Here is a 27,485-nt window from a genome sequence, read left to right as displayed (position 1 = left end):
ATACCTTGACATTCACTTACCTTCTATACCTTGACATTCACATGAAAGAACAGCACATCATTAATGACCCAAATGCAAATAAGAGTAAAACTCTAGGCCTTAAATATTGTAATTTAAGAGTTTATATAACTAAAAACTGAAGACAAAATCAGTCATTAAATGGTAAGTTGCTTAATCTTAGCGTAATTTTAATTTCAAAATTGAATACTGACATTTAAAAAACCATCAGGCAGATAAACTATATGCCTATAGAAATATTAAAGAATTTAGTTCTTTGCTAATTATACTTTTTTTGGTTAATACAAGTAACATCCTTCTTAATCCCACTCTTCATTTTGTGCCTATAAAAATAAAATTATGTCCTCAGTATTCCTAAATTCCTTTTTTCCAGATAAGGCCATTATAAGACGTTACTGAATCATAGGTTTAAAATCGGTGGCGCAAATCATCTGTAGATAATGTAACAAGTTCATTGTTAGGTAAGGAATCAGAGTATAGTACAGTAACCAGCCAGAGGTAGAGTTCTTGATCACAGTTTTATAGAAAAGATGCAGTAGTTTATATCTGTACTGTTTTGCTAGTTATAGTATGGTAAGGTTGCTTCTCATTATGAGTTTAACAGAAGGGGGGAAAGGGAGGTCTCTTCATAGGTGATTGTTGGCCCTTGTTTTGCATGTATTGTAGGCACTACTCCTGGACACTTAAAACATTTTCTTGGCCAGTTAAGGTAATTATATATGGCATTTACCTCATTTTTTAAAAGTTTCATATAGGGATAGCTAATCTTTTTGTTCTCCCAAGGGCATAAGGAGGGAAATAAATCTCTTTTTGTACCACTCTGACTGTAAATTAGTAAATGAAACCATTCTCTCAATATCATTGCTTATTAAGAATTCCAGCAGTACTAATGTACAGACAGGTTCTATACTCAAATTTTTAAGTTGATTTCTCATATTTGTCTTAATATTACAAATGGGTATAACCTAAAAATTCTATTTAATTCATGATGTAGCTAAATTACCAGTATTTAATACTCCCCAGATCGCAATAAGCAAGGATGGCAGAGACTTTACATAGAGTTATTCACATACCGACTTTACATTTGGGATTCTGTGGGCTTTCAAATCCTTACTTGAATGTCAATAAATAAAGTGATCAGAAAGGTCATTTAGTGAAAGTTTTAACAATTGTAATGTATGTACCCAGTGCTAAACCTTACAGTAGTTTGTTTCATAAAATGTACCTGAATACTTAAGACAATTAAAAACAGAATAAAACAACTGTAAAAAATAAAACCCTAGCCAAGTATAGTTTCTTCAGTTATCTGGAATTTAGTTTCGTGATTGGTATTAGGATTGGGTCATTATGATGAACCAATCAGATTCCAGATACTTAAGAGTTTATTTAAGTGACCTTAATTTTGATCAGATGTTCTCAAGCTTACCTAAATTCTTCTTTATTGATTGTTGTTGTTGATTTTGAGAACTCCGAAAAGGAGATACTTATTTATGTAAGGCCCAGATTTTTAAGCAGTATTTCCTTCACAACTGCTGTTAATAATGTATTATCCAAGTCATTAATCATGTTAAAACTAACAACACTGCTGATAGGTAATATAAAAATAAAATTATTTTTCCTCACATTTAATTTCAAAATTCTAGTTCTGAGTTAAGGACTAGACCAAATGTGTCCTTATGGAGACTGTGAGCAGCCTTTAGCTATTTCATTTCAAAGAGAAAATTTGTTCCAATTTTAATAATGACTGAGCATTTTTAAGAATTATTAAAATGTTGGCCTTTGGGGAATATAAGCTAAGTATTTAATACTTTTTGCTAATATTTTAAATTGAAATATATTTGGTTATAAAAATCTCACAAATCTGTTTTTCACAGCTTTGCTTCTATTTACATTATAGGAGAGATATATATGTAAAAAGAAAAGTTGAGTTTTTGTCTTCTAAAGATATATCCAATCCATGATTAGGTAATTCTCAGATGATTTATAACTTACTATACTGAAAAATTATATAATCGCCACATTTACAAAGAAACTTCAATATACTGAAAACTTCTAATTTGTAATTGCCACATTTACAAAGAAACTTCTAGGTAAGACAATCTTTTAAAAACAATGTTTGGTGTTGCATTTAGGCCCAAAGTTCATTTATTTAAATCACCTATGACATCTGCAAGATTTTTTCAAACTTAGGAAAATGCTGATTAATATGGCTTCATTCAATTATACCTATACTCTGTGAAATATTTCTGTTATACACTTAAGTACAACTGAAGCAATAAGATTACTTGCACAGACGAAAGTGAAGACTCCTTTCACCTTATAACTATACTTGTTTCACACTTGTGGTAATGCCTGAAAACATTTTTTGAAAAGACTATTTATTAATGGTCTTGATTATAACCGTGTATTGCATTTTTCCGTCTTTTTTTTCCCCCAATGTTAATTACTCTAGTTTAAAGTTTTAAGTTCTACTTTTCCTCTTATCTTCAAATAGACTCTTTAGCATATACACTTGAATTGCTGACACTACCACCATTACCACTAAGTTAACCATAGACCAGAAATTGACTCTGTCAAAGTTGCTTTCTTGTATGTTTCGATCACGAGCTTCAAATGCTCTAAGCAGAGTCTGGATATGACCACTTTTGCTTAGTCTGGCCTTGATACTGTTGATGGATTCCTGGAGATAAATAAAATAATTTTACTATCAAAGAATGCTCAGTAATTTTAAGTTGAACATGTGATTCACAATACCCTAACATTCATATTAGTTTTACATCCAAACACGATTTTAATTAAGGGACAGGTACTACTTGGATCACCTAAAGATCTGTAAGTTTATGTAATAGTTCTCCTGATATATTTAAATTATTGTTTACAAATAGTTACTTAACAGAGGAACAAAGCTAATATAAATTGAAAATAAATAATGTGAAAATATATTTCAGTGCATAGTGCCAGGAATTTTATATACACTATTTCTTAGCCCTCACAACCATAAGAAAAAGACTAGTTTTTAAAAACCTAACTGATGAAAAAAAAAAAACCATTAACAGCTTTTAGATATTTATCTTTATATAATGCACTGTCTTTATAATATTTTCTTTGAATGTTAATCTTGTCCAATTTAGTGTCTAGCAAAACACCCAATGTTTTCATCTCAAAATAATAGTGAAATTAGAAAATATTCCAATTTTTGATATGCATATTATACATCCAAAAGTATAATCTATTTTTAATACAAAAATGTTCCAAGATTACATTTGTAAAACAAGCTTATCAAGATGCACTCTTTAAGTTGTACATCTTCTGAAAAACCTGTTTTTATAGCAGGGTCCTGGTGAGAGAGGTGATTTGAAAACTATAAGAGGGCTATATGAATATCAGTTAAAATTAAGTTGAGATTTGAAATGATGTCAAAAGTACATCGTCGACCACTTGAACAACATGGGGGTTAGAGGGGCCAACGCCCTGCACAGTTAAAAATCCACATAAAACCTTTGATTCCCGAGAAACTTTACTAATAGTATACTGTTGACCAGAAGCCTTACATAAACAGTCAAAACATTGTTTTCTGTTACATATATTACATACATTATATACTGTATTCCTACAATAAAATAAGCTAGCAAAATGAAAAATGTTACTAAGAAAATTGTAAGAGAAAATATATTTACTGAAAAAAATCTGTGCATTAAGTAGACCTGCAGAGTTCAACTGCACTTTGTTCAGGGGTCAGTTGTACTTATGGCAAAAATAAGAAAATACTAGAAACAGATTTTCCTGCATAGTCATCTTGCTTAAAATCCTTATTTAAGCAAAAACTAAAATTTCAGACTTTCTGCTAAACCTACAAAACTACAAAGTGTAATATTTATCATTTGGGCATATTTGTAAAGCAACAGTAACCTAGTAATGCAAATACTTTCTAGAAAAATAAAGGAGTTCAGATCCCCAAATAAAAAAGATCATGCAGGGGCGCCTGGGTGGCTCAGTTGGTTAAGCGACTGCCTTCGGCTCAGGTCATGATCCTGGAGTCTCTGGATCGAGTCCCGCATCACGCTCCCTGCTCGGCAGGGTGCCTCTGACCCTCCCCCCTCTCATGTGCTCTCTCTCTCTCATTCTCTCTGTCTCAAATAAATAAATAAAATCTTTAAAAAAAAAAAAATCATGCATAGTTCTTTTCAATATTACAGCAATGATAGCCAAATACAAAATTATTTATCAAAGTTTGCTGTTAGGATACAAAATTTGGGGGGAAATAAAGCTCCTGGAAGACATTTTCCTTTAAAAAGGGCTTATAAGTATTTTAAGCCATATTTAAATCTGAACTTACTGGTCATTTTGTTGAACCATGTGAATGAATTCAATCTCTTGAGAATGCAGTGAAGTACTAATAAGGTTTATAAATACTAGTGTTTTAGTCTTATTGGCAAAATAAATTTAAAATGGAAGAATAAGTTAAGATGATTGAAACTTAAAAGATATATACATAGGAAATTATGGAGATAAAAAACTGTCATGGTAAAAATTCATACCAATCAAACTTAATCCTTTCAGTTTGCATTCATAGTAACACCAGTGGAAAAGGTAAGAAAAGTAATATTTATTATGCCACACACTGTTTAAAGCACTTAGAGACATGATGTTTCTTATTTCATCCTCACAACAACTCTAGAGGTATTATCCCCATTTTGCAGGTGAGGAAACCAAGGCTGTGAGGGCTCATTCACTAAGCAGTCACACATGATAATACATGATCGTCTAATTTTCTGACTTCTTAAGCTTACCAATCTACATATAGTATGTCTCTTCTGCTGTTTGACAGCTGCTTTCCTAAAAAACCTCAAGTGATCAAAATACCACATTATTAAAAAAAAAATTCAGGTTATAAGACTATTAGAGATTACACAGTTTCAGTTGGCAATGACCATGTTATTTCTCCTGCAGGAATTTCTATAATACAGCTATATATGCTATTTACAAATACCACTCAGTAAATTCTGTCATTTTATTACATCTACCTGTGGCTGAAGGGTAATGAGCTTTTCCCCCATCACCAATACTATTATGGACAAATAGGTTCTTACACATGCACATTTCATTATGCATGTAAATGATAAGGCAATTCAAACAAGCCATATTCTAAAAGTTTTCACTCCTGAATGTAGTCCTAGTTTCTGATAACTGCTAGGTCTGGTCTAAGTAATGTAAACAGTGTTCCCAAATTAAGTAATATTAAATTTCATGTTATAAAAATTATGCTGTGAGAAAAATGCCTATAACATCTTAAGTGTTTACAAATTGCTCACTTTTTTTCTATGTGCAAGTATGCTATAGATCATTACCTTCTTTATTTGTGAACATTCTAAGGGAGTTTTATAGTTAAGAAGAGCCTGTGTTCAAGTTCTAGTTCCCCCCGTTTCTGGTTATGTGACAAACATTACTTACTCTCCCCTAAACCACAATTTCCTCATTGGAAAGATGGAGATAAATAATCCTCAGAGTTAAGTAAAGATTACATGAGATAATGCAGAGAAAATGATTATTTCAGTGCCTATCACACAGGCCTTTGGATAATTTTTATTTATTAAAAGACCATACTGACCAGGATGTCTTCCAGTTTCATGTCCAACATGTCTGTCCCAGTAATATATTTCTTCCAGTCCTCTTGTTCTTGCTCCTGTTCTCCCATATTATCCAGGATTAATTCAAAGAAAATCACCTTCTCAGAAATGGTGCTGAATGTATTATCAAAGCAGAACATGTAGTCACCATCTTCAGTCTCTACCCTGTATTAAAAAAAAGTACATGTCTTCAGTTATCTGTACCTCTATTTGGGATCAAAGGAAAAACTACTATAGGTAAGAAATAACATGGTTTATAGTAATTGGATAGTTTGCTGATAAAAACACGTACTTAGTATTGAAAGATAATTTATAATTTCTTAGGAAAGAGGCAACCTGGAAATACGTATGTAAAATATTTAAGTAGTTGCAACTTAGATGTGCTTGGCATTTACTCAGGAAATACGGTAAAAGATCTTGACCTAATTTTTGGAAAAGGATAGGATTAAAAACACTAAAACACAGATACATGATACCACACAATGATCTTTAATATTTATATATTAAGAGTAATTTATCATGAGTTCAATTCATATGCAAATATAACCACAAACCTCCCCTTTAACTTAGATTACTTTCTAAAGTGACTTGTTTTCAAAAGCAGTAATGGATTGTTCTAAATGTTTTCTTCCAGGCCTCCTACAGGTTAAGACTATCTTTATAACACAGGTTTACAGAGATTCGGGATCAGTGGACAACAAACGAGCTTTACACTCAGTGGCATTAGCTTTACTGAATAAATGCCACTCACATCTAAGTTAAACTTGTATCTTGGTCTCATTAGCTTCACATTCAAGATAACTGGCCTACAACATGTGATTCTTCTAAGTCAATCGCCATTTCTTTTCCACCCCTGTATCCAATTTATTTAGTTTAAGCATAAGAGAGAGTACTCAGCTATTTGATCAGATCTTAACATAAATATATAGCCAATACTTATATACCCCTTTATAATTTACACACTACTTTAACATATTTTAATTCTTTTAATCCTTATAATCGTATTTTGAAGTAGGCATAACTGACTTTTTCAAGGTAAGTAAAATAAAGTTCACATAAGTTAAAATACTTGCCTATGATCACACAGCCTGTCATAGGCACAGACGAAGCTTGGTTTTCTGACTCTCATGTTAATTGATCTTTCTTTTCTATAGTACTGCTCAGAGCCTGTCTGCATTCCTTGTAATCTCCTCAGTCATGACAAATCTTTGTCTTGAGGATGTATTTAACCTTTGGAGGAAGCTTGAAGAATATACTGGCGAATACAGTGGGGAACAATTTTAAAAGGAAAAAAAATGATATGACTATTATGTAAAGTTAAGTTCAATTAATCACTTTTAAATTTAACTCTTAATTTTGTTTAGTCTTAATTTTATTTAACTCAACTTTATTTAGCCATTCTTAACCCTGTACTGGATAAAAAGGGGAAGCTTTGTACCTACTCTTTTTACATGTACAGATCTACATACAATACAAAAACTGTGGTTTTAAAATTTCATGGGGGGATGATAAGGCAGAAAAGTCTAGAAAGGTTGCATGGGGACAAGAGTAAAAATGAAAAAAGTCTGAGAAGCACTGACTCACATGGATGAGCTTCAGCATGTGTATAGAAAAAAAAAGATATTTTACTACTTTATAGTCATTCCTATACTAATCTCTAAATCTGTTGACTGCTTTTAGTAGAAAGGAACTTTAATACTATAAATGATACAAAATATTATCCAAATAAAAATTGCAGAGTTAATTTTCCCTTCAAGTAGAATAAAGAGCAACAGTAGTCCAGAATGGATAAATTCTGGCGTGAGTTACAGTAACGTTAATTCAGTTGTCTAGAAAAAATACAAACACACAGACTTCTCATTCCTTGAAGTGCCAGCAAATAGGTATTACTTAAGCTGTTTATAGTTCTGTTTGGAGACATTTTTACTAACCCTGCCTTCTGAAAGGACAGTATTTAAAGATTCAATTGAAGAAAAAAACTATTTCAGTGCCATAACAGAGATATTTTATAACCTGCCTTTAAAAAGTTAATATAGCTAAAGATAAAATTTTGCTTAAATCTCATTTTTTAGAAAGCAGATTTGTAAATTTGGTGTAGTGATTAAGAGTAAGTTGGACAGCCTCCTTTTAAATCCTGGGTCTGCTGTTCACTAGATGTGTAACTTTCATTAACTTACGTTAGTGCTCTATGCCTCAATTTCTTTATTGATAAAATGATAATATCATGTACCTCATAGGACTGTGGTAAAGTAGAAAAAAAATTAATAAACACAAAGTGCTTAGAACAGTAGCCTGGCACATCAAAAGAACTCAATAAATGTGAACTCTTATAAACTCATTCTTTTTTCCCATTGGTTTAATGAGAGGTAATTCTATGCAAGAAACCAATAAGATACCTTTTCTCCCAACAGTTAATCTTAATTTATCTCTAAAGGAAAGGAGAAAATTGGAGGAAAAAATGACAGAAATTCTACAGATTTTCTAGATTCTGAAATTTAAAGATGAGCTACATTTTTAGTTCCTGTTCATATAACTATCAAAGAGAAAGCATAGTTCCAAGTATATCAATAGAAACTGACTTTTTAAATTACTGTTTCTCTATTTTATTAATAGTTTATACAAATGTTTTTTTCTGAGCTCTGCATAGGTAAAATGCCATTTTAAAAAGCACTTTAATAAAATAAAAAATAAGAAATTAAAAAAATTTTTAAATAAAAACTTAAACTTTAAAAATTAAAATATAAAAAATTTAAAAATTAAATAAAAATAAAATAAAGCACTCTGAAAAGAGTATTATAGTTGAGATATTTTCCCCCTCATTCATTCATACATGTGTTTAGTATTTACTATCAATTACATGCCAAGTATGCTGGTTAACAAAGACCAGTAACTATAATAACTAGTATTTACATAGTGCTATGTGCCAGAGATGTTCTAAGCATCGTATGGTAGAAAGCAAGAATTTTGATCCATCCTGCCTCCTCCTCTTAATAAATGTATATCCCTGCAGACTTATTTTAACTTCTCTGAGCCTCCTTGTCTGTAAAATGGGAATTGGGGAATCAAAGAATCTCTCATAGTGGGTTGGAATGATTAATTTGAAGCATATACAATGGAAAGCCTCGTTTATGGCAAATATTAGACTGTATTTGCTTTTCTTCTACCTGTAAATTCCGAGTTTAGTTTTAATGCAATAAGTAAACAAAGTGCTGTAGTAAAATGATAGAATGAATAGGGAAACACACTACTGAGATATGAAAAAGAAGTGAAATTAAGGGAGCATATATAGCCTTTTGTCAAACTGTAAACTTCTAACAAGTTTCTTTCTGGTTTCCTATGGGCAGATCTTTTACTATCACATCTTCTAATTATCTAAAAAGAATGAGGTCTGAGTAAAAAAAACCCAACTTTTACAGGCATACACACACAACACATACGCACAAAGATGTACTTGTTTTTTTAAGATAGTAAATAGTGGGCAAAGATGATAAAGCCAGCAGCTCAAACTATAGGATACGTACCTGGAACAGTAACTTAAAATGGAAAGGTTGTGCTAGTCAGAAAAACAGGTTTAAAATGCCACAACAGACTGAATGCAATACCTAGGGCATACTCATCTTATTTAACCAAAGCAAAGAAAAAATTTAGGATCAATACAAAACTATTAAAAAAAAAGAGAAAAAAGTTAATGGAAGACATTTTAGTTTATGATAGACCACTATCTAGGACTATTTAAAATGTTCAAATGGAATCATTTAATACTGATGTTTGTATCAAATGTGCTAAATTTCCCTGCCCTGCAGATAGCCCATTGGTATTACTCAGCCCAAGGAACTCAACTAAGAGATCACTTACGTGTGAACTCCATCTGATTTTCTTTGTTCAAAAACTAAGGTTCTTCCTTCTGGAGAGGCAAGATGGAAATCAATATCTAATCCTGCTCCATCTAAAACCTGTAGAAAAGCACAAAAGAAAAGAGCACATTATAAATTCTGAAAATAAAAAATATATAAAGTAGATCATATGATGAAAAGAATTTCTTTCTAAATCTAGAGAGGTAAAGAAAGTCAACAAGATGCATTTAAGGGCTAGAAAGGAGCACAAAGATCATCCAATTCAATTCTATTCATTTTGGAACTTTCTTGCCAATTCCTGTTGCCATCACCTAACTTTAGGCCTTATAAATATTACTAAAATAATCTTCCTAAAATGATGCCTTGATTGAGAAGCCCTGTAGAGTGGAAGGAAACACAGAAGGGAGTTCAAATGGTAAACCTTTTTACTTAGGCAAAATATAGCAATACATGCTATATAACTTTTCTGAGTTTGTTTCCTCTTCAATGAAATAGTAATTAGCTATTTCTTAACCCAGAACTCAAAACTACCATGATCTGACTCCAATTGACTTCTTCAGTGCATACACTTATTATTCCCCAATATGAACTAAATATGCCAAGTAGGCTATTGTTTTACTTGCCAGTGAACACAATCTGTTCCTTTACAATCCCAAAATGATGATGATAATAGCTAACAATTATAGTGTATGCCACACATTGTTTTAAGTGCTTTCTCTGGGCTAATTTCCTCAAAACAACTGTAAGAAGTAGGTCTTACTACTGTTCTCAGTAAAATAGAAGAACCAATTAACAGAACAAACAAACAAAAACCACAAAAAAAATGAGGCACAGAGAAATACTTTTCTCAGGTAGATATAGTCAATGAATGTCAAAATTTGAACTCAGCAGTTTTCCTCTGATAACTGCTCTTTTTCTTACTTAACACTCCATTTTATTTTTCTTGGTGGCTTTAATGGAATGATACAAAAAATTACCTGTTCCTGTGCTATACTTACTTATCAACAAAAGTAGTTTCAAATAGCCAGCTAAATATATATAATTCTCTTTCATCTTCAAATCCCCCCAAAAATGAAGAAAATATATTGATACAAATAACAACACTGGAAATCTAGGAAGACTGTTAACAGACATGAAGAGTAAGGAATTTCTGGAAGATAGTCCACTGAGCAAAGGATATATATATCTAGCTAACAATACCTATCAATCTCAAAATTCTCACTGAAACAGACTAGAGAAACACATTTGTTGAAATCAATGCCCTCTTTTTCATGTTACTGGTTTTACTGAAAGGATCAAATTCTGAAAAAATAGTTAATATAAACAGACTTCAAAATGTTTCTTCATAAGTATATATCCTCAGAGAAATTCAAGAATGTGTAATCCATAAAAATGAGGTTGCTGGTATGAAAAATAAAAAAGATAAAAAATGTTGCCAAAATAAAGTCTTAACAAATGCAATGACAGCAGAATGAATATGGATAGAGACTAAAAATCAGCAAACTGGAAATAACCAAGGAATTCTCAGAACAAGGTGAAAAAAGTACAGATGAAAAGTATGAGAAAAATGGTAAGACCCTTTGGGAAGGACAGAGCTAAAGATTTCAAATATCTAACAAGCATTTCAAAGAAGAAAACCAAGAGAAATGAAGGGAAGAAATCATCAAATAGAACAAAAATTCTTGCTTCAAAAGATAAAAATCTTGAGACTGGGAGGGGCTAATAGATGTAAAAGATAAAAAAATTCCTACTGACTTTCCAAAGGATTTAAAAAGAACAACCTAGAAACTTCCAATGTTAAGTAGTAGAGAACTACTACTTACAAGAATTGGGATTGGCATCAGAATTCTTACATACAATACTAGATACAAAAAAAAAATACAGCCATGTCTTCAATGATCCCAAGTAAAAGAAAATTATATTTACTAAAGTGAAAGCAAAAAGTTTGTCCAAGGACTCAAAGCATTTTATTTTATTTTTTAAAAATTTATTTATTTAGCCATCTCTACACCCAACGTGGGGCTCAAACTCACAAACCCGAGATCAAGAGCCACAGGACTCAAAGCATTTTAAAAGAATTACTCAAAGTTATCCTCTAAAAAAGCCAAAAAAAGATACCTATTAAATCAGAAAATAAGAGATCTAACAAAACTAAACAAAGATTTCAGTAAAAGATTTAAAAGATATTATTGGAAGTGGCTGTCAGGCTTAATGAAATTGTTAAAAATGATAAGAACACAGAAGATAACTAAAAATATATAAAACACAATTTTAAAGCATAAAAATATTTATTTAAAAAACACCATGGGCGCCTGGGTGGCTCAGTTGGTTAAGCAACTGCCTTCGGCTCAGGTCATGATGCTGGAGTCCCGGGATCGAGTCCCACATTGGGCTCCCTGCTCGGCAGGGAGTCTGCTTTGTCCTCTGACCCTATCCCCTCTCATGTGTTCTCTCTCATTCTCTCTCTCTCAAATAAATAAATCTTAAAAAAAAATAAATAAATAAAAATAAAAAACACCATAATCTGAAACTAAACTTCCTGATGATTTCACTAGAAGATGATGAGTGCCACTCTCCCTAGTCTGTACTGTTGTTGTAACAGTCTTTCAGTTCCTCAAAGGCTTTCTTCTTTCTTCCTCAATGCAAATTTAAATCACCCCCTTATGCCTAATAAGGCTGATTTTTCTACAGATCTGAATTGTACTTCTGGAATGTCTTCTCTCAATTCCCAGATGAAATTAAGTCCTCCTATTAAATCTTCTCATAGCTGTATATACCTACCTTCATAGCACTTAAATTAGAGTTACAATTTTACATTTATTTGGAAACAGTTTGATTACTCTTTCCATAATAGATTGTATGGGAACATGGACTATATTTTTACTCACCGTTATATCCGTAGCACTTAGCATAGTGCCCCAACAAATTAAGCACTTAGCAATGATTTTTAAAAAGTTAACTGAACGATCTAGTTTATTCCTAAAATATATGTATTGACATTTAAAATTTTCAAGAACTTTTAATATAATGTGGGGCTAGTCAATTATTCTAAAAGTGTCCCCCTAAAGCTGGAAAGTAAGAAATGGTTAAAATTTTTCAGTATGTCACAGTGACCCAAGGGCAATGTCTGGAATGTCTGTTCCCTGACATTTTAAAAATGAAGACAAAAAGCAGTAGCTGGTGTTATTGGAAAATTAATCCTGGAATTGGAAAATGCAAACAAAAAGGTGAAGATTACCTCTTACTCTACAAACCCCTCAATGTTGTCTAGGACTACAGACATTAAATCATTTTACCTCTTTCTTCAATCAAAACAATTAAGTTGTTTAGGGGGATTACTTCAGGGGGAACAGTCCTTTAAGAGTGACTAAAGATGCAGAGAGCATAAAGCTAAGCCAAGCCAGCTATATAACTCTAGAAGTGTAAATGTAGAAACACCAACATTCACTGCTTATTTACTAGTGTCAGGGATGGTCTATGAACACATATTAACACATTTCTTAAAATCAACTCTGTGAGGTAATTACTATTATTTCTATTTTACAAGCGAGAGGTTAAATAACTTGTTCAAATCACAGAGGTAGTAAGTGACAGAGTTAGGATTTCAACCCAAGCATTTTATCTCTACAGATTTTATATCATAATCATAAGAGGCCAGTAGTTCATATACATTTCCTCCCTAATACCAATACCTGGATAAATACTAAGGAATTTTCAAATAATACAAATTGTTTTCTTAACCTCCAGTTGGGTTTCCTTGCCTCTAATTTTGCCCTCCTTTTCCCACACTGTATCCAGTGATCTATCTGGAAAACATTTCTGTTACCATGCTGCTTCTATCTTCAATGGCCCTTGTACAGAACAAGGGCAAAGCCACTCAGCATGGCACACAAGCCTAAAGATTCATGATCCATGATCCATGATCCAGCCTCCTGACCTCTCCAATCTATTTTACTTCTACTCGCACCCTAGACTTTAGTCTTCAGGTCTAATAAAAACTAAGCACTTGTAGTGTCCACATACTGCCCAGCAACAAAACACACTATGCATTTTATAACTATTCGTGTTTTGTTCCTTTTCCTGAAATGCCCCGCCTTCTTTGCATTCTTGTCTCACTTAAGCATCTTTCAGGATTCAAATTTATTTTCTCCAGGAATCCTTTTCTGAAACACCAGAGAAGTGGTTGTCCTCTAACAGCACTTAACGATACTTTATTGAAATTAGCTGTTTATTAGCCAGTATCCCTTAAATAATAAGATCCTTGAAAACGGACTCTTTTTTTGTCCATGTCATAGTTGGTCATCTCATCCACACTCCTCCCATCCCCCTTCCACCCCTGCACATGGTAAATGAACTTTTGAACTACACTGGAGATCAATAAATGTTGCGTTCTAGCCTCAGTTTTGCTCACTATATGACTTCAGATATTGCGCTCTCTATTGCTTTCCTTAAATATCTAGAAATAATTTAATTCTAAGGTTCCTTCCGATGAAAATTCTACATAACTTACTTTGCTCTATAGGCGACAGTAACTGTTGAAAATAATTCTTTGCATCAACTTAAAAAATTATGATTATAAATTAAATAATCTGGGAAAAATTAAAAGGTGAACCACACCAACGCATTTTTTTTTTTTTTTTTTTGCAGTGCTACCCAGAAGCATCAAAATTAGCTGTGTGGAACTAACAAGATTTCTTCTAAGAAATTACCCTCTACCAAAATGACTATATAAATTAAGGCAAATCCCTACATAATATTATGAAGATACTAAAAAGAAAACAATGATATGGGAGAAATGCTTATAATGATGAACGAAAAGTTACAAAGTTTTAATATACAATTAAATATTGCTTGGTTTAAAAATATATAACTGAGAAGGAAATGTACCCATTAAATACACCAAGAGCTCCTTTCAAAATATTCCAAAATCGGATTTAGGGATAATCACAAGTTCACAGTTCAAAAAATCCTTAAATGAAGCGATGAGAGTGAAGATTTATAATACCGGAATTGGGTGAGCGTGGTCGGGGTAACAAAACAAGTGGCATCATCTCCTCCAATGATGAAGGAGAACGTGTTACCAGTCCTGTATTGAGAAATTCCCAGTATCAGAGCGTGTGCTGGTTAGCAAGGCGATGGGCGAATTATGAAACAAAAGGAAAAACCACCGAGATCACCAGTGCTGGCCTCTTTCCGACGGGAGGAAAGGGGAGAGGGCGGGTAGTCAATTCCAGGTCCCGCCTAACTTCTGGGTCCCCGGCCCCAGGCGAGCCGAGCCTCGCGCGCCTGCGCGGAACGGGCCGGCTGCGGCGGCGGCCCTCGTCTCCTCGCCACCCTCGCGGTCCACAAGAAGTTTCTAAGCGGGTGAGAGGCGAAGACGCGGGCGGCTGGGATAGAGGAAGGAGGCTGCTTCACCCTCCGCACTTACTTGGTACTCAATCTCCAGCGACGCCTTCAGGGGCATGGGCTGGTAGAAACACTCCTTCTGGCCGGCCGGAAGGGTAAACGTGAAGTCGCTGTCTAAGGAGGGCGTGAAGCCGGCCGCCCCCGGCAGCAGCACTGAGAACAGAGTGGCCAGGAGGAACACCGGGCAGGGCAGCCAGATCTTGTCGCCCATCCCTGCCGGGGCGATCTCGGGCTGGAAGAGACGCGGGAAGTGTGGGTTATTGGCGCCTAGGCTCCGCTTTTCCTCCCTGGACTCCTCGTGGTTGGCAGGGGAACCTGGAGCCTGAAGAAACCAGGTGGCGGCCGCGGCGGCGGCGGCGGCGGCGGCGGCGGCACAGGATCCCTCAGAGCGGGAAACGCCGGCCTCCGCAGGGTAGGGGCCGAGGGGCGGGGCCAGCAGGCCTTTTCCGCACCCTTCTCGGTCTCGGCCCCCTCAGGCCTGGAATGAGCGCGCTCCGCCTCACACCAGGGCGGCAGGTTCCCATGGCTTCTCCCCCACCAATGGGCGTCTTAGCGGTAATTATGGGAAATGTAGTTCCAGGCGAGCGGGCTTGTACGCGCTCGCAGACCACGATCCCCGACAGGCCCCACGCCTCTGCGTCGCCTCACGCAGAGCCTGCGCGGGGCGGGGGGCGCGTCCCCAACGGCTCCCGCGGCGGTTCGAACTCGGTGCAGCCGGAGTTCACTTGTTCCCCGCGTGGAGTGTCTGATGCTTCCACGCCCCGAGCTCAGGAGAGGGTCCGAGGCTTCCGAACGCGGACGAGAGGGCGGCGTGCGCTGTTGTCAGGTGGGTCTGTCCCCCAGCTACGACTTGGGTGGTGAGTGACTGCTCCTTGGAGGGTGAGAACAGGCCTACCTGGCGGAGTTTTGTTCCTTTCCTTCCCAGCACCCTCGGACGCGCTTCGCATCGTCTTCACCCTTGCTGCGTACGCTGCTCTGCAGACTTGTATTTTATTTGAGAAAAAAGTGAGGGAGACGTCATGTTTTCCTCCGCTTCTTTCAGATGAACGTGGGATCGATTCTGTTAAATTGAGAGTTCTTAATAACAGGACCATACAGCATAAATCTATAACCTCCTTCCAAATGGAGGAATTTTTTTTCGACTACAGCCCATCCTATTACATACAAGGTTTATAAACCACACCGGTTTTTCGGTGTTGGTGGGTGCGGGTGCGCGTGCGCGTAAAGCTACCAACGCGTAATTAGCAGCAGAAGGTGATAAGGTCAGGGCCTGTCGGTAGTAGCATGATGCACTTTTCCACGTATGTACAGGCAGTGAAGATAGACTTTTATAACCTACTGTAAGTTGAAGGGAAGAAAAGTTTTCATGGCTCAGGAGGAAAAAAAATTAAAAGCAAATGTATTCATTAGTACGTAAGTGTTAGGGATTGTTACATTAAAATACACAGAAGATGTTGGACGTAAAACCTGATTTAGTTGAAACGTAATATCGAATGACATTTTAGAATTCACCCAAATTGTCTGTACCCTTTTTTCCTTCACCATTCTGTAGGAAGCTAGAAATGTTGAAAAAATAAAGCAGAATGGGGACCTGATCCATTGACTTTTGTATGGGAGAGTCTTCTCATTTAAGCAGAAGCAAATTTGTGCAAACGAAAGGGGAAAAAAGAAACATTTTCTCTGCGATTACATAGCGTCTCATTTAATTTCCTGCCACAGTTTCTTCCAATAAGGTGAGGGGTTTCTTTTTAATCTTCCTTCTTATATCTGAGAAATTTTGAGTGGGGAATAAATTTGCCTCTCTATTTGAGCTGGATGAGGGGAAGGAGGGGCAATTCAGCAACCATCATTTATTCACTGAACATACTGACTTTCTGTAAGTGGCCTTAATAGTCCTGAACATAATACATAAGATTCCTAACCTTTTGGAGCTTGAGATGTGGTCAGAATTCTAGAAGGGTGATGAAAGAGAGGTGCTACAATGACAAAGGTAAATGGGATCTGAAAGAGGAATGTAACTTTAAGATGCAAAAAGATCTACAGTAGTAGAGATTTTAAAGCCTTAGTTCTTAATATATTCTTAATATGTATATGTACATATTCTTAATATGTATTTTATTTTATTTTATTTATTTATTTGAGAGAGAGAGAATGAGAGAGAGCACATGAGAGAGGGGAGGGTCAGAGGGAGAAGCAGACTCCCTGCCGAGCAGGAAGCCCGATGCGGGACTCGATCCTGGGACTCCAGGATCATGACCTGAGCCGAAGGCAGTCGCCTAACCAACTGAGCCACCCAGGCGCCCCTTAATATGTATTTTAATACATAATGATTATATGTGTTAATTATTAATAATAAAATGTGGCCCTTTATCACGATTTTTATGTGTAAAGGTTATTTAGTAGAGAATTTCACAACTCTAGAGATACTCATCAGTTGAAGAAAGAAAAACTTTTCTTCATGTATTTCTGAGTTAACTTGCCAAATGCCATTTTGATCTCTGGTTGTGATGTGAAGGTGTGTGTTTTTTAAATTTTATAACTATTGTGAATGGGAGGAGGAGATAACCTTTATTTGGTAATAAATCGCCATTAAGGAAATATGAGTGACTGTAATGATACCAATTTTATCAGATTTCCAGAGCTTGTAACTTGAGTATGTAAGTTCAAAAGCTCATCTTGAAATTGATCTATAAGTTAGAAATTGCAGTGTGACATAATTAAAAGGTCTTTGGATCCTGATGACTTAGGTTCAGATCTTGTTTCCACCATCTACAGTTTTTGTGACCTTGAGCAAATTCTTTAATTTGCCTTATTCTTAGTTTGTTTTAACTTTAACATGGAATAACAATATTTAATGTGCACTATTGTTAGAAAGATTAAATGTGCTTAGAAAAGGGGGAACTATTGAACTTTCTATTTCCTTGGCTTTACACTGCAGAGAAATTCATTGTTACTGGGTTTTTGTTTTGTTTTGTCTTAAATTACCATGAAAGATTGCACAACATTTGAGATAAACAGAAAAATAATAATGAGAAAAATTTCTATTAATGTGAGAGTATTTTGACACCACAGATTCTTTCTGGCAAGGTACAAGAAATACACTTCTTTTTTTAAGAAATGGAATCTAGTTCATCAGACTACTGTAATAAAGACAATGAAGAAGAAAGTTTGCTTGCAAATGTTGCTTCCTTAAGACATGAACTGAAGATAACGGAATGGAGTTTGCAGAGTTTAGGGGAAGAGCTATCCAGGTACGTAAGTAAAATCACATATGGACTTCAGAATATGACTTTATGAATGTAAAATGTATGGATTTCATTATTATATATTGTGTTTCTAATAGAATAGAATACGAAATAATCTGTAATTTTTAATGTAATTCTTGGTTTAGGAAAAAAATAGAAATGTTAGAGAAGTGTTATACGTTAATGTTTATACATTAAGTAAACACCTTTGCTATATTAGGACTCAGTATAAAATATATGTTTGGGCTTAATCTTTTATTATGACTGTTTTTTGAATCTTAAGTAATCCTACCATAGAGTCTCTTTCTAACTAACAGATTATTAGTTTAAAACTCATAACAATTTATTAAGAAATTTAGTTGAAACATTGCCTTAAGTTCATAACTGAATGTGATTTCCAGCAGAACTTCAGGTGCTTTTCTTTCTGTTTTCTTATTTAATGTATAGAAATTTGGAGTGAATACTTAAATTAGGAACTAAAATGTATTTTTATTTTTTCTCTAGTGTTAGTCCAAGTGAAAATTCCGATTATGCCTCTAATCTTTCAAGATCTGAAAAACTCATTCTGGAAGATCTTTCTCATCCTAAGCTTGGACTTTTGAATTACGTACCTTATAAAAAAGTTTGTAAAATGCCCACTGGCAGTACTGATTTTCAAAAAAAGCCAAGAGATAAGGTTATTGTTTTTAGACCTGTCTACTTAAAAGTAGCTTTAGTTTCAGACCTGTCTACTTAAAATACTTTTTCTTTGAGTTTTTTCTTTAAATGCCTGTTTATGTTTTCCATAGTCTTTTACCATTGTGCTTAAGACTCTTGAATTTAAATATTATGGTTCTTGTTGTGTCCTCACAAGAAAGTAGTTGCTTTAGTGTATTACTCTATTTTTAAACTTCTATATTTATTACCTTTTTGCAATTAAATGTCTTGCTTTCCCCAAGTAAATTGTAACCCCTGTGATTTTGGGCACTATACGTAATAGGTAATCAGTTATTAAGTGGTTAAAATGTATTTAGTATATTTAGCCAGGATCAAGTGCTGTATGATGGCATGGCACTGTTCTTTTTTCATTATCCCTAAATTTTCTGGATGATCTTAGACATCTTTACTGGTCTGGAATTTTCTCCTTCTGTCTTTTTTATTCCGTCCTATTATCTACCTTGTTGTGTTTACCTTTCTTCCTTACTCAGCTCTTCAATCTCCCTTTCTGCTCTCTTCTTCCTATTCTTTATTACCTCACCACCAGCATGCATGCCTGCATATGGTTGCATATGCACATCATAATCTTCTTTCATAAAAATGTGCTCTTCCGGGGTGCCTGGGTGGCTCAGTCGTTAAGTATCTGCCTTCAGCTCAGGTCATGATCTCAGGGTCCTGGGATCGGGCCCCGCGTCGGGCTCCCTGCTCGGCGGGAGGCCTGCTTCTCCCCCTCCCACTCCCTCTGCTTGTGTTCCCTCTCTCGCTGTCTCTGTCAAATAAATAAATAAAATCTTAAAAAAAAAAAAAATTAAAAAAATGTGCTCTTCCCACTTCAGAAAGCTAACAATTGAAAGGTTTTCTTTTTGTAAGGAAGCTGCTTAATGTAGCTATGTGTGCCTGCAATTTAGAAAATAAATTCAAATTTCATTTCTACAAAGATTGTGTAATTCTGGGAAATTTGACCTGTATCCTAACTCAAATTGCTGATCATTTTTGTTACATATATGTTTTAATTGAAATCACTGTGTTTTACCCTAAACAAAATCAAAAGACTAATGACAAATTGGTGGGGAAAATATTGGTAATGCCTATTAAAGACAAAGAGCTAATATCTAATATGGGAAGAGCTTCTAGGAAGATCAACAACCCAGTAGAAAAATGGACAAAAGACATGTGTGAAAGAAGAAATTAAAATGATCTTTGAACAAATAAAAAGGTGTTCAGTCTCATTCATAATAAGAGAAATTCACAATGAAACTATACTTAGGTACCAATTTGTACCTATCATACATTTGACACTATTTTATTGGTGAAATTAGGAGGAGATGGGCATTCTCATACATTGCTGGTAGCAGTGCAAAATGATACAACCCCATATGGAGGGGCATTTGGTAATGTTTCCCCAAATCACAAACGCGTTTACCCTTGACATGGAAATCCCTCTTGTAGAAGAAAACATGACAGGTATGCCTGCATGAGTACAAAATGAGGCTTTGTTTGTCTTAACAGGTTAGAAATACCTCAAGTGCCTATCAGTAGGGGATTGGTTGAATAAACATGCAGTGGAAACTGCAGCTGAGGTGGGGAGATGAAAGAATAGGAGTTTCTAACTATATTGATTGTGGAGAGATTGGCAGGATATATTTAAGAAAAAAATGCAAGGTATAGAATGACATATAGAATGCTAGTTTTTGCATAAGTCACTGTGAGGGTGGGTAATTTGTATTGCTTGCAAATGAAAGTGGAAACACTAGAAGACTGTGTTGAAGACCATAACTTAGCTTCCCTATATAGGCAGGTTCCCTTTTTTTTTTTTTTTTTAGGATTTTATTTATTTGAGAGAGAGAGAGCACAAGCAGGGGGAGTGGGAGACTCCTGGCTAAGCAGGGAGCCTGATACGGGGCTCGATCCCAGGACCCTGAGATCATGACCTGAGCCATAGGCAGACGATTAACCATCTGAGCCACCTGGGTGCTTCAATTCCCTATTTTTTGCTGTATGATTGGTGTTATATAAAAATTTATAAATAAGAAATTTAAAGGGGTGCTTGGGTGGCTCAGTTAAGCATATGACTTCCGCTCTGGTCATGATCTCAGGGTCCTGGGATGGAGCTTCATGAGCCTCATGTTGAGTTCTACTTCTCCCCCTCCCTCTTTTTCTGCCCCCTCCCCCTGCTTGTGCTCGCTCTCCCTCCCTCTCTCTCACTCAAATAAAATCTTAAAACTTATAAAAATGGTTACCTACCTACTAAAAATGGGAATGAGGCTTCTGTGTGTATCTTTTATAGTTTTGAGTTCTGAATTGCATATGACTTTTTAAAAAAAAAAATCGTATCTTAAAAACCTCAACCCTCAGGAAAATTAAAATAATTTATTATAAAATATATATTCAAAAGTATAATAAAAATGTGTATAGTTTAAAGAATTTATTCATTATCCATTTTGTTGTTGATGGTCATTTGGATTCTTTCCATTTATTGTCTCTTATGGACAAATGTAGTAGGTATGAATATTTTTATATTTTCAGGTGTAAAAGTTTTAGATTTACACCCAGGAGTAATATTGTTGAGTGTTAGCATCTTCAACTTTACTGGATAATACCAAGAACTTTCCCAAAGTGTACCATTGTTTTTTAAGCTGTACTTATTTATGTATACATCCACTAGCAGTGGAGGAGAGTGCTGATTGTCCCACACATCCTCACCAGCACTCACTAAATATCTTAACTCATTTTCTGAGCTACTTAGTCATTTTACTGACAGTTCATCATTTTCCATTACATATAGTGCTTAATGAAATAATCCAAAATAACTTGCTCTTTCTCATTTTTCAGATGTCTTTTTCATTTGCCCCCATGGACCAGGAGATCAGAAATCTTCGAGAGAAACTTAACAAACTCAGGCAACAGAATGCTTGTTTGGTCTCACAGAATCATTCTTTAATGACTAAAATGGAATCTGTCCACTTTGAATTAACACAGTCAAGAGCAAAAGTATGTTTCTTGAAGTGGTGCCTATGCCAATAAAAAGCAATTTGAATCATTTTAAGATTTATAATTGGAAATATGTTCTGTGTATTGCCTTAATGTGTTATATATAATAATTTTTATTATGATAATATAGGATCAACATGTTATGGAATCAATTTAACATGAGTTTAAAATCTGCAAATGATTTAGGAGAAATTGTATACTGTGTGTGTTTACATAAGTCAAAGCTTCTTAAAATCTTAAGATTACAAATTTATGTGGTTTTCTTTTTATAAAGAAAATACAGCTTATTTATCTTCCTTTTTTTTTTAATTTTTTTTTTTAAAGATTTTATTTATTTATTTGAGACAGAGAGAATGAGAGACAGAGAGCATGAGAGGGAGGAGGGTCAGAGGGAGAAGCAGACTCCGTGCTGAGCAGGGAGCCCGATGTGGGACTCGATCCCGTGACTCCAGGATCACGATCTGAGCCGAAGGCAGTTGCTTAACCAACTGAGCCACCCAGGCGCCCCTTTTTAAACTAATACATTCTCATTGTTGAAAACTTTGAAAATAGAGAAGAAAGGGAGAAAGATCACCCAGTTTCCACCAACGAGAAGCTACTTTATTGGTTTATTACATTGTTGAATCCAGACTGTTTGAATAGTTTTCTTTTTTCTTGTGTTTTTTACTTTTACATCGTCTCAGCATTTTCTGATACATTTACTCAGCTTTTCCAATGATCATTTTATCATAACATTGTTTCCTTTATGTGATTATGCCATAATTTAATTAATAACTCTCCTCTTTAAGTGGCTATTTTTATTTTTATTTTTTTTAAGTAATCTCTACACCCAACATGGGACTCGAACTCATGACTCCAAGATGAAGAGTTGCATGCTCTACAAACTGAGCCAGCCAGGCACCCCTAATGGTTTCCTATTTTTTGCTGTATGATCGGAATTATACAAAAAATTAGAAACCAAAATGTCCAATAATAGAGGGATGGTAAAGTATGATATATCCATATAAGGGATTGCTACAGAGCTTTTTTTTTTTTTTTGAGGTAAATATATCAGTTCTAAGATGCAAGGTTGTTTTATGAAACATTGTAAGGTTCAATAATAATATGTGAAAAGTCACCTAGAACGATGTCTGCATATAGCACTAATATATTGGGTGGTAGAGGAACATTACAGAGCAACACACATAGGCAGTGATCCCAGTTTCGCTTTTTATAAAAGAGCAAATGTGTCTGTATGTTTGTGTGTATGTATATAGATATATGTAACATATGTAAGAACAGAAAGACTGTGCTCCACATTGTTGTTAATTTTGAGAGGGATTGGAATGTCTTGTGGTGAGGCTTTCACTGTTTACTTTTATAGATGTATTGTTTTAAGTAGTAGGATTATGGGAGATTTTTTTTTTCTTTTGTGTGTTTTATTATTTTTTTAATTTTTTAAAAGATTTTATTTGAGATAGAGTGAGAGAGTGAGCGAGAGAGAGTATGAGCAGGGAGGAGGGGCAGAGGGAGAGGGAGAAGCGGGCTCTCCACTGAGCAGGGAGTCATCTGCGGGGCTCTATCCCAGGATCATGACCTGAGCCCAAGGCAGACGCTTGCCCGATTGAGCCACCTCTTCTGTATGTTTTAAACAAAACAAAGTGCTATTGGAGATAATTCCAGCCTAAGGAGAAAAAAATGCTCCAGTGAACAAGAAACTTCTTTGTATTTGGGATTATTTCTAGGATAGAATTTTAGAATGACCAAATCACAGGGAATTTTTTTTTTTCCAGAATTTACTGTACTCTGCATTCTCCTGAGGTTTTTTTTTTTAAAACATTTTATTTTTTTGAGGGAAAAATATTTTGTTTTTCTTGATTTCTCACAAGATTTACCTTTTCAGTATATTTGTTTGCTGTGTAATTTGTTCACCTTTTTTGTTTATTGATTTAATTTTTCTACCAACTATAGATTTTTTCTGAAGTCATAGAAGCTTAATTATTTAAAGGCAAAGAGATGTTAAGAGAATTTTACTAATAACTACTGAACTAATGATAGCATTTTGTTCCTTTCTTTTAGTATATAGACACATCAGTGGTTATTTATTCTAGGCAAAAGGACAGTTATTTATATTTTACTTCCCATCTCAGCATTTTCTACATTGCCTAACAAAATATTTTTAGGGAGATTCCCTTTTCTAGGGCAGGTCTCAGCTTTTGCTGTTGCATATATACCACTATTGGAAATCTTGTGCTGGAATTCCTCATTGTATCAACCAGTATATTCATAATTTATCTTTCCCAATGTTTGTAGTTACACTTTGGAGCCAGGCATTCAGCTCTTCCCAAGCTTATTGCTCTCCAGGCCTGCTGTCCAGCTGCTCTCCTGGGACTTGTCTTTGATATTCTGGGTTTGATCTACTGTTCCCTGGATCCTGTGTCATCTTCTTTCTTGGTTTAGTCTTCCTTTAAGTGGAACATATTTTTCTAGTAACCCCCTTGCCTGTCTGAAATGTCCTAATTTCTCCCCTGACATTTCTCCCCCAAATTATTTTGCCTTAGAGTTTCTAGGACATTGCTTTCTTGTTTTCCATCTTCTGCTGCTTCTCTGAAAAGTCCAATGCCATTGTGAATCAATTCCTTAGTATGTAACTTTTTTCCATTTGTTTTTCCTTTTATGGTAGTTTTAAGGATCTTCCCTCTTTCCTTGGTGTTTCAAAATTTCAGAATGACATATCTTTGAATAGACCTTTTATTCAGTGTAGTAGGTACATGAGGACCCTTTCAGGCTGGAATCTTGTGTTCTTTGGTCCTGGAAATTTTTCTTATGCAATCTCTTGGATAATTTTCTTCCCTCTGTTTTCTTCTTCTTCTTCTTTTTTTAAAAGATTTTATTTATTTGACAGAGAGAGACACAGTGAGAGAGGGAACACAAGCAGGGAGAGTGGGAGAGGGAGAAGCAGGGTTCCCGCGGAGCAGGGAGCCCAATGTGGGTCTCCATCCCAGGACACCGGGATCATGACCTGAGCCCAAGGCAGACGCTTAACGACTGAGCCACCCAGGCGCCCCGCGCCCCCCTCTGTTTTCTTCTATTTTTCCTATTAGGTGAATATTAGATCACCTCGATTGGTCCTCTAACTCTTTCAACCTTTTAATCTATTAAGGTTTTTTTTTTTTTTTTCTTCATGTTTTCTATCTCCTTGTCTTCCTGTGATACTGTTTAGGAGATTTCTTAACACTATCATCCACACCTCTGTTGAATCTTATTTTAGCTGTCATATTTTTTTCATTTTCCAGAGCTTTCCCATGTCCTCTGATTCTTTGCTTTGTATTAAATAATATCCTGATGCAGTGTCCTCACTTAGCTTTCTGAAGATTTAATGATGTGTGTGAATGCGTGTGTGCATACTTGCCTTGCTTGCTGCCAGTTGCCTCTTTGTTTTGGCCTCTGACTTTTATGTTAGCAGGATTTTTTTGCAGATGTTAGTGTTTTAGCTATTTATATTTAAGAGAAAAGAACTTAGGGGTGCCTGGGTGGCTCAGTTGGTTAAGCGACTGCCTTCGGCTCAGGTCATGATCCTGGAGTCCCAGGATCGAGTCCCACATTGGGCTCCCTGCTCAGCGCAGAGCCTGCTTCTCCCTCTGACCCTTCCCCCTCTCATGTGCTCTCTCTCTCTCTCTCATTCACTCTCTCTCAAATAAATAAATCTTAAAAAAAATGTTTTTTTTAAAAAAAAGAGAAAGGCACTTAAATGCTGTTTAGAACCTCTGTGTACAAAGGTGAAGTTTGTTGTCCAGTAAGCTTCATATGTTGGTGATGCCTAGGGAGATGGCTCTTTTGTAGGGAGATACCTTGTCTCTTTCATCCAGTATCAGTATGTGAAGTCTTTTTCTTTGGAGCTGTTGAGTTTCTCCAGCAAAGAATCCTTTGATTTCCCACCTGTGGGATAGCCCTAAATGAGATGAAATACTAGTGGGAAGTTGACTGTTTTATATTAATCAATTTGTTTATAACTACTTCATCCCTGCTTATCATAATACATAGTGTCCCAGAGTTCTAAACCCTTCCTGTTCAGTTTCTCCAGATAATAAATTTTCTATCTCTTCCTGATAGGCCATCATTTGACTGTTGGTGTTTTAGGAATGGGAAAAAGAGTATTGATTTACCAACAGAGATATTGAGCTGTATTCCAGGCTTTCATTCCTGGACTTATGCTTTTCTGTATTTTCTAGGTTTTTTCTAGTAAGCATATATTCTAAAATAAGGTCTTCAATTGTAAAAAGATTCAATAGGTGTTTTTTTGTTTACATTTTTATGACTTGATCTTTTATATTTAATTTTCTGATTTATGTGAAATTTATCTTTTTGGATGTTGTCAGTAGAGATTCTTTTTTCACCCACAAAAAGCTAATCAATTATCTTGGGATATTAAGTTGAGGGTAATGGCAAGAGCTTACACGCTGACACTGGCTTGTGATGATGACACGCCCATGTAAATTGTTGATCAAAGGAATAGATAGGGTGAGCTTCACATTTGACCAGTGATTAAGGAGTTATATCGGACACCCTCATCAGACAGAAAAAGAAACAAAGGACCAGTTAGATTAATTTATCTTCTGAAAGGAAGTGCTCTGAAAGTTTTTTTTTTTTTGGTTTTGTTTTAGGTTTCTATGCTTGAATCTGTTCAACAACAGGCAGCCAGTGTGCCAATCTTAGAAGAACAGATTATAAATTTGGAAGCAGAAGTTTCAGCCCAAGATAAAGTTTTGAGGTAAGAATACTTTTTATGGCTTTAAAATTTTTATTTCTTTTGCTTTTTGGTGTATCTAGTGAAATCTTGTTCCCTACCCCAGTAAATCTGTAGTGTCCTGTAGACTGTCTTAGAACTTAGGAAATCTGTTCCCCAATCCATCATACCTCCTCTTGGCTCCAGGATGCATGAAGTTTAAGGGGGCTAAAAAAAGACTAAATCTTAGCTGAGATGCTTATTTACATGCTTTTATTGAAAATGAACTAGTTCCTTTCTTGCCCTACAGAGTAGTACATGCTGGTGTTTCAGTGGGAGTTCAAGAAATAAAATAGAAGGAATCAGGCACTTTATAATTTATCCCCTTCTTCTGCTTTGAGTAAAATGAGAAATATATGTATACTAAATAGCCCATTACTCCATTTTGATGATTTTCAAAGTGTAGTTCTGGGACCAGCAGTATTAGCATCTTCTGGGAACTTGTTAAAATTGTAGGTCTCAGGGGCACCTGGCTGGCATAGTCAGTTGAGCATCCGACTCTTGGTTTTGGTTCAAGGTCATGATCTTGGTTGTGAGATTGAGCCCTGTGTTGGGCTCTGCGCTCAGTGGAGAATCTCTGCTTGAGATTCTCTCTCCTTCTCCCCCATCTCTCTCTCTCTTTCTAGAATAAATAAATAATAAATCTTTTTAAAAATTTGTAGATGTCAGGTTCTATCTCAGATTTACTGAATTACAAATTCTAAGAGGTCAGTAGTCTGTGTTTTAATAAGTCCTGCAGGTGATTCTCATGTACACTAAAGTCATTTTTCATGACCATCAGAATTTTGTAATTTTCTTTGTATTACATGTAATTTTAATTTTATTCCTAGGTATTTTATATTTTTGGTTGTTGTGAATTTGTTCATGTTCTGTTCATTGATGG

General features: G+C 35.3%; 2 protein-coding genes across 6 annotated transcripts in view; one reads left to right on the top strand and one right to left on the bottom strand.

Annotated features, from left to right (window-relative positions):
- Positions 1–392: 392 nt before the first annotated feature.
- TMED5 (transmembrane p24 trafficking protein 5) lies at positions 393–15,296 on the bottom strand. Its single transcript, XM_035018018.1, has 4 exons — positions 14,928–15,296; positions 9,501–9,598; positions 5,627–5,810; positions 393–2,698 (listed from the first exon to the last, which is right to left on the bottom strand). The coding sequence occupies exons 1-4, from the start codon at positions 15,114–15,116 to the stop codon at positions 2,480–2,482; spliced, it is 690 nt and encodes a 229-aa protein (XP_034873909.1). The 5' UTR covers positions 15,117–15,296; the 3' UTR covers positions 393–2,479.
- A 54-nt stretch (positions 15,297–15,350) lies between these two features.
- The window catches only part of CCDC18 (coiled-coil domain containing 18), a 96,997-nt gene continuing 84,862 nt past the window's right edge, over positions 15,351–27,485 (top strand). The window contains exons 1-6 of one of the 5 annotated variants that reach the window (XM_035018016.1): positions 15,577–15,731; positions 16,458–16,638; positions 17,978–18,156; positions 18,655–18,826; positions 21,679–21,837; positions 26,481–26,587. In XM_035018016.1, coding sequence (XP_034873907.1) covers positions 18,023–18,156; positions 18,655–18,826; positions 21,679–21,837; positions 26,481–26,587 — 572 coding nt within the window. In that variant the 5' untranslated portion in view covers positions 15,577–15,731; positions 16,458–16,638; positions 17,978–18,022. Of the gene's footprint in view, positions 16,639–17,977; positions 18,157–18,654; positions 18,827–21,678; positions 21,838–26,480; positions 26,588–27,485 lie in introns of all 5 variants that reach the window. The other 4 variants (XM_035018013.1, XM_035018015.1, XM_035018014.1 and 1 more) reach the window with 4 other exon arrangements.

Source organism: Mirounga leonina, unplaced genomic scaffold (assembly GCF_011800145.1).
Source record: "Mirounga leonina isolate KUSES-001 unplaced genomic scaffold, KU_Mleo_1.0 Mir_173, whole genome shotgun sequence".
NCBI classification, from domain to species: Eukaryota; Metazoa; Chordata; class Mammalia; order Carnivora; family Phocidae; genus Mirounga; species Mirounga leonina.
Note: the sequence above shows the minus strand (reverse complement) of the source record. Positions and strands in the feature narration are given on the sequence as shown.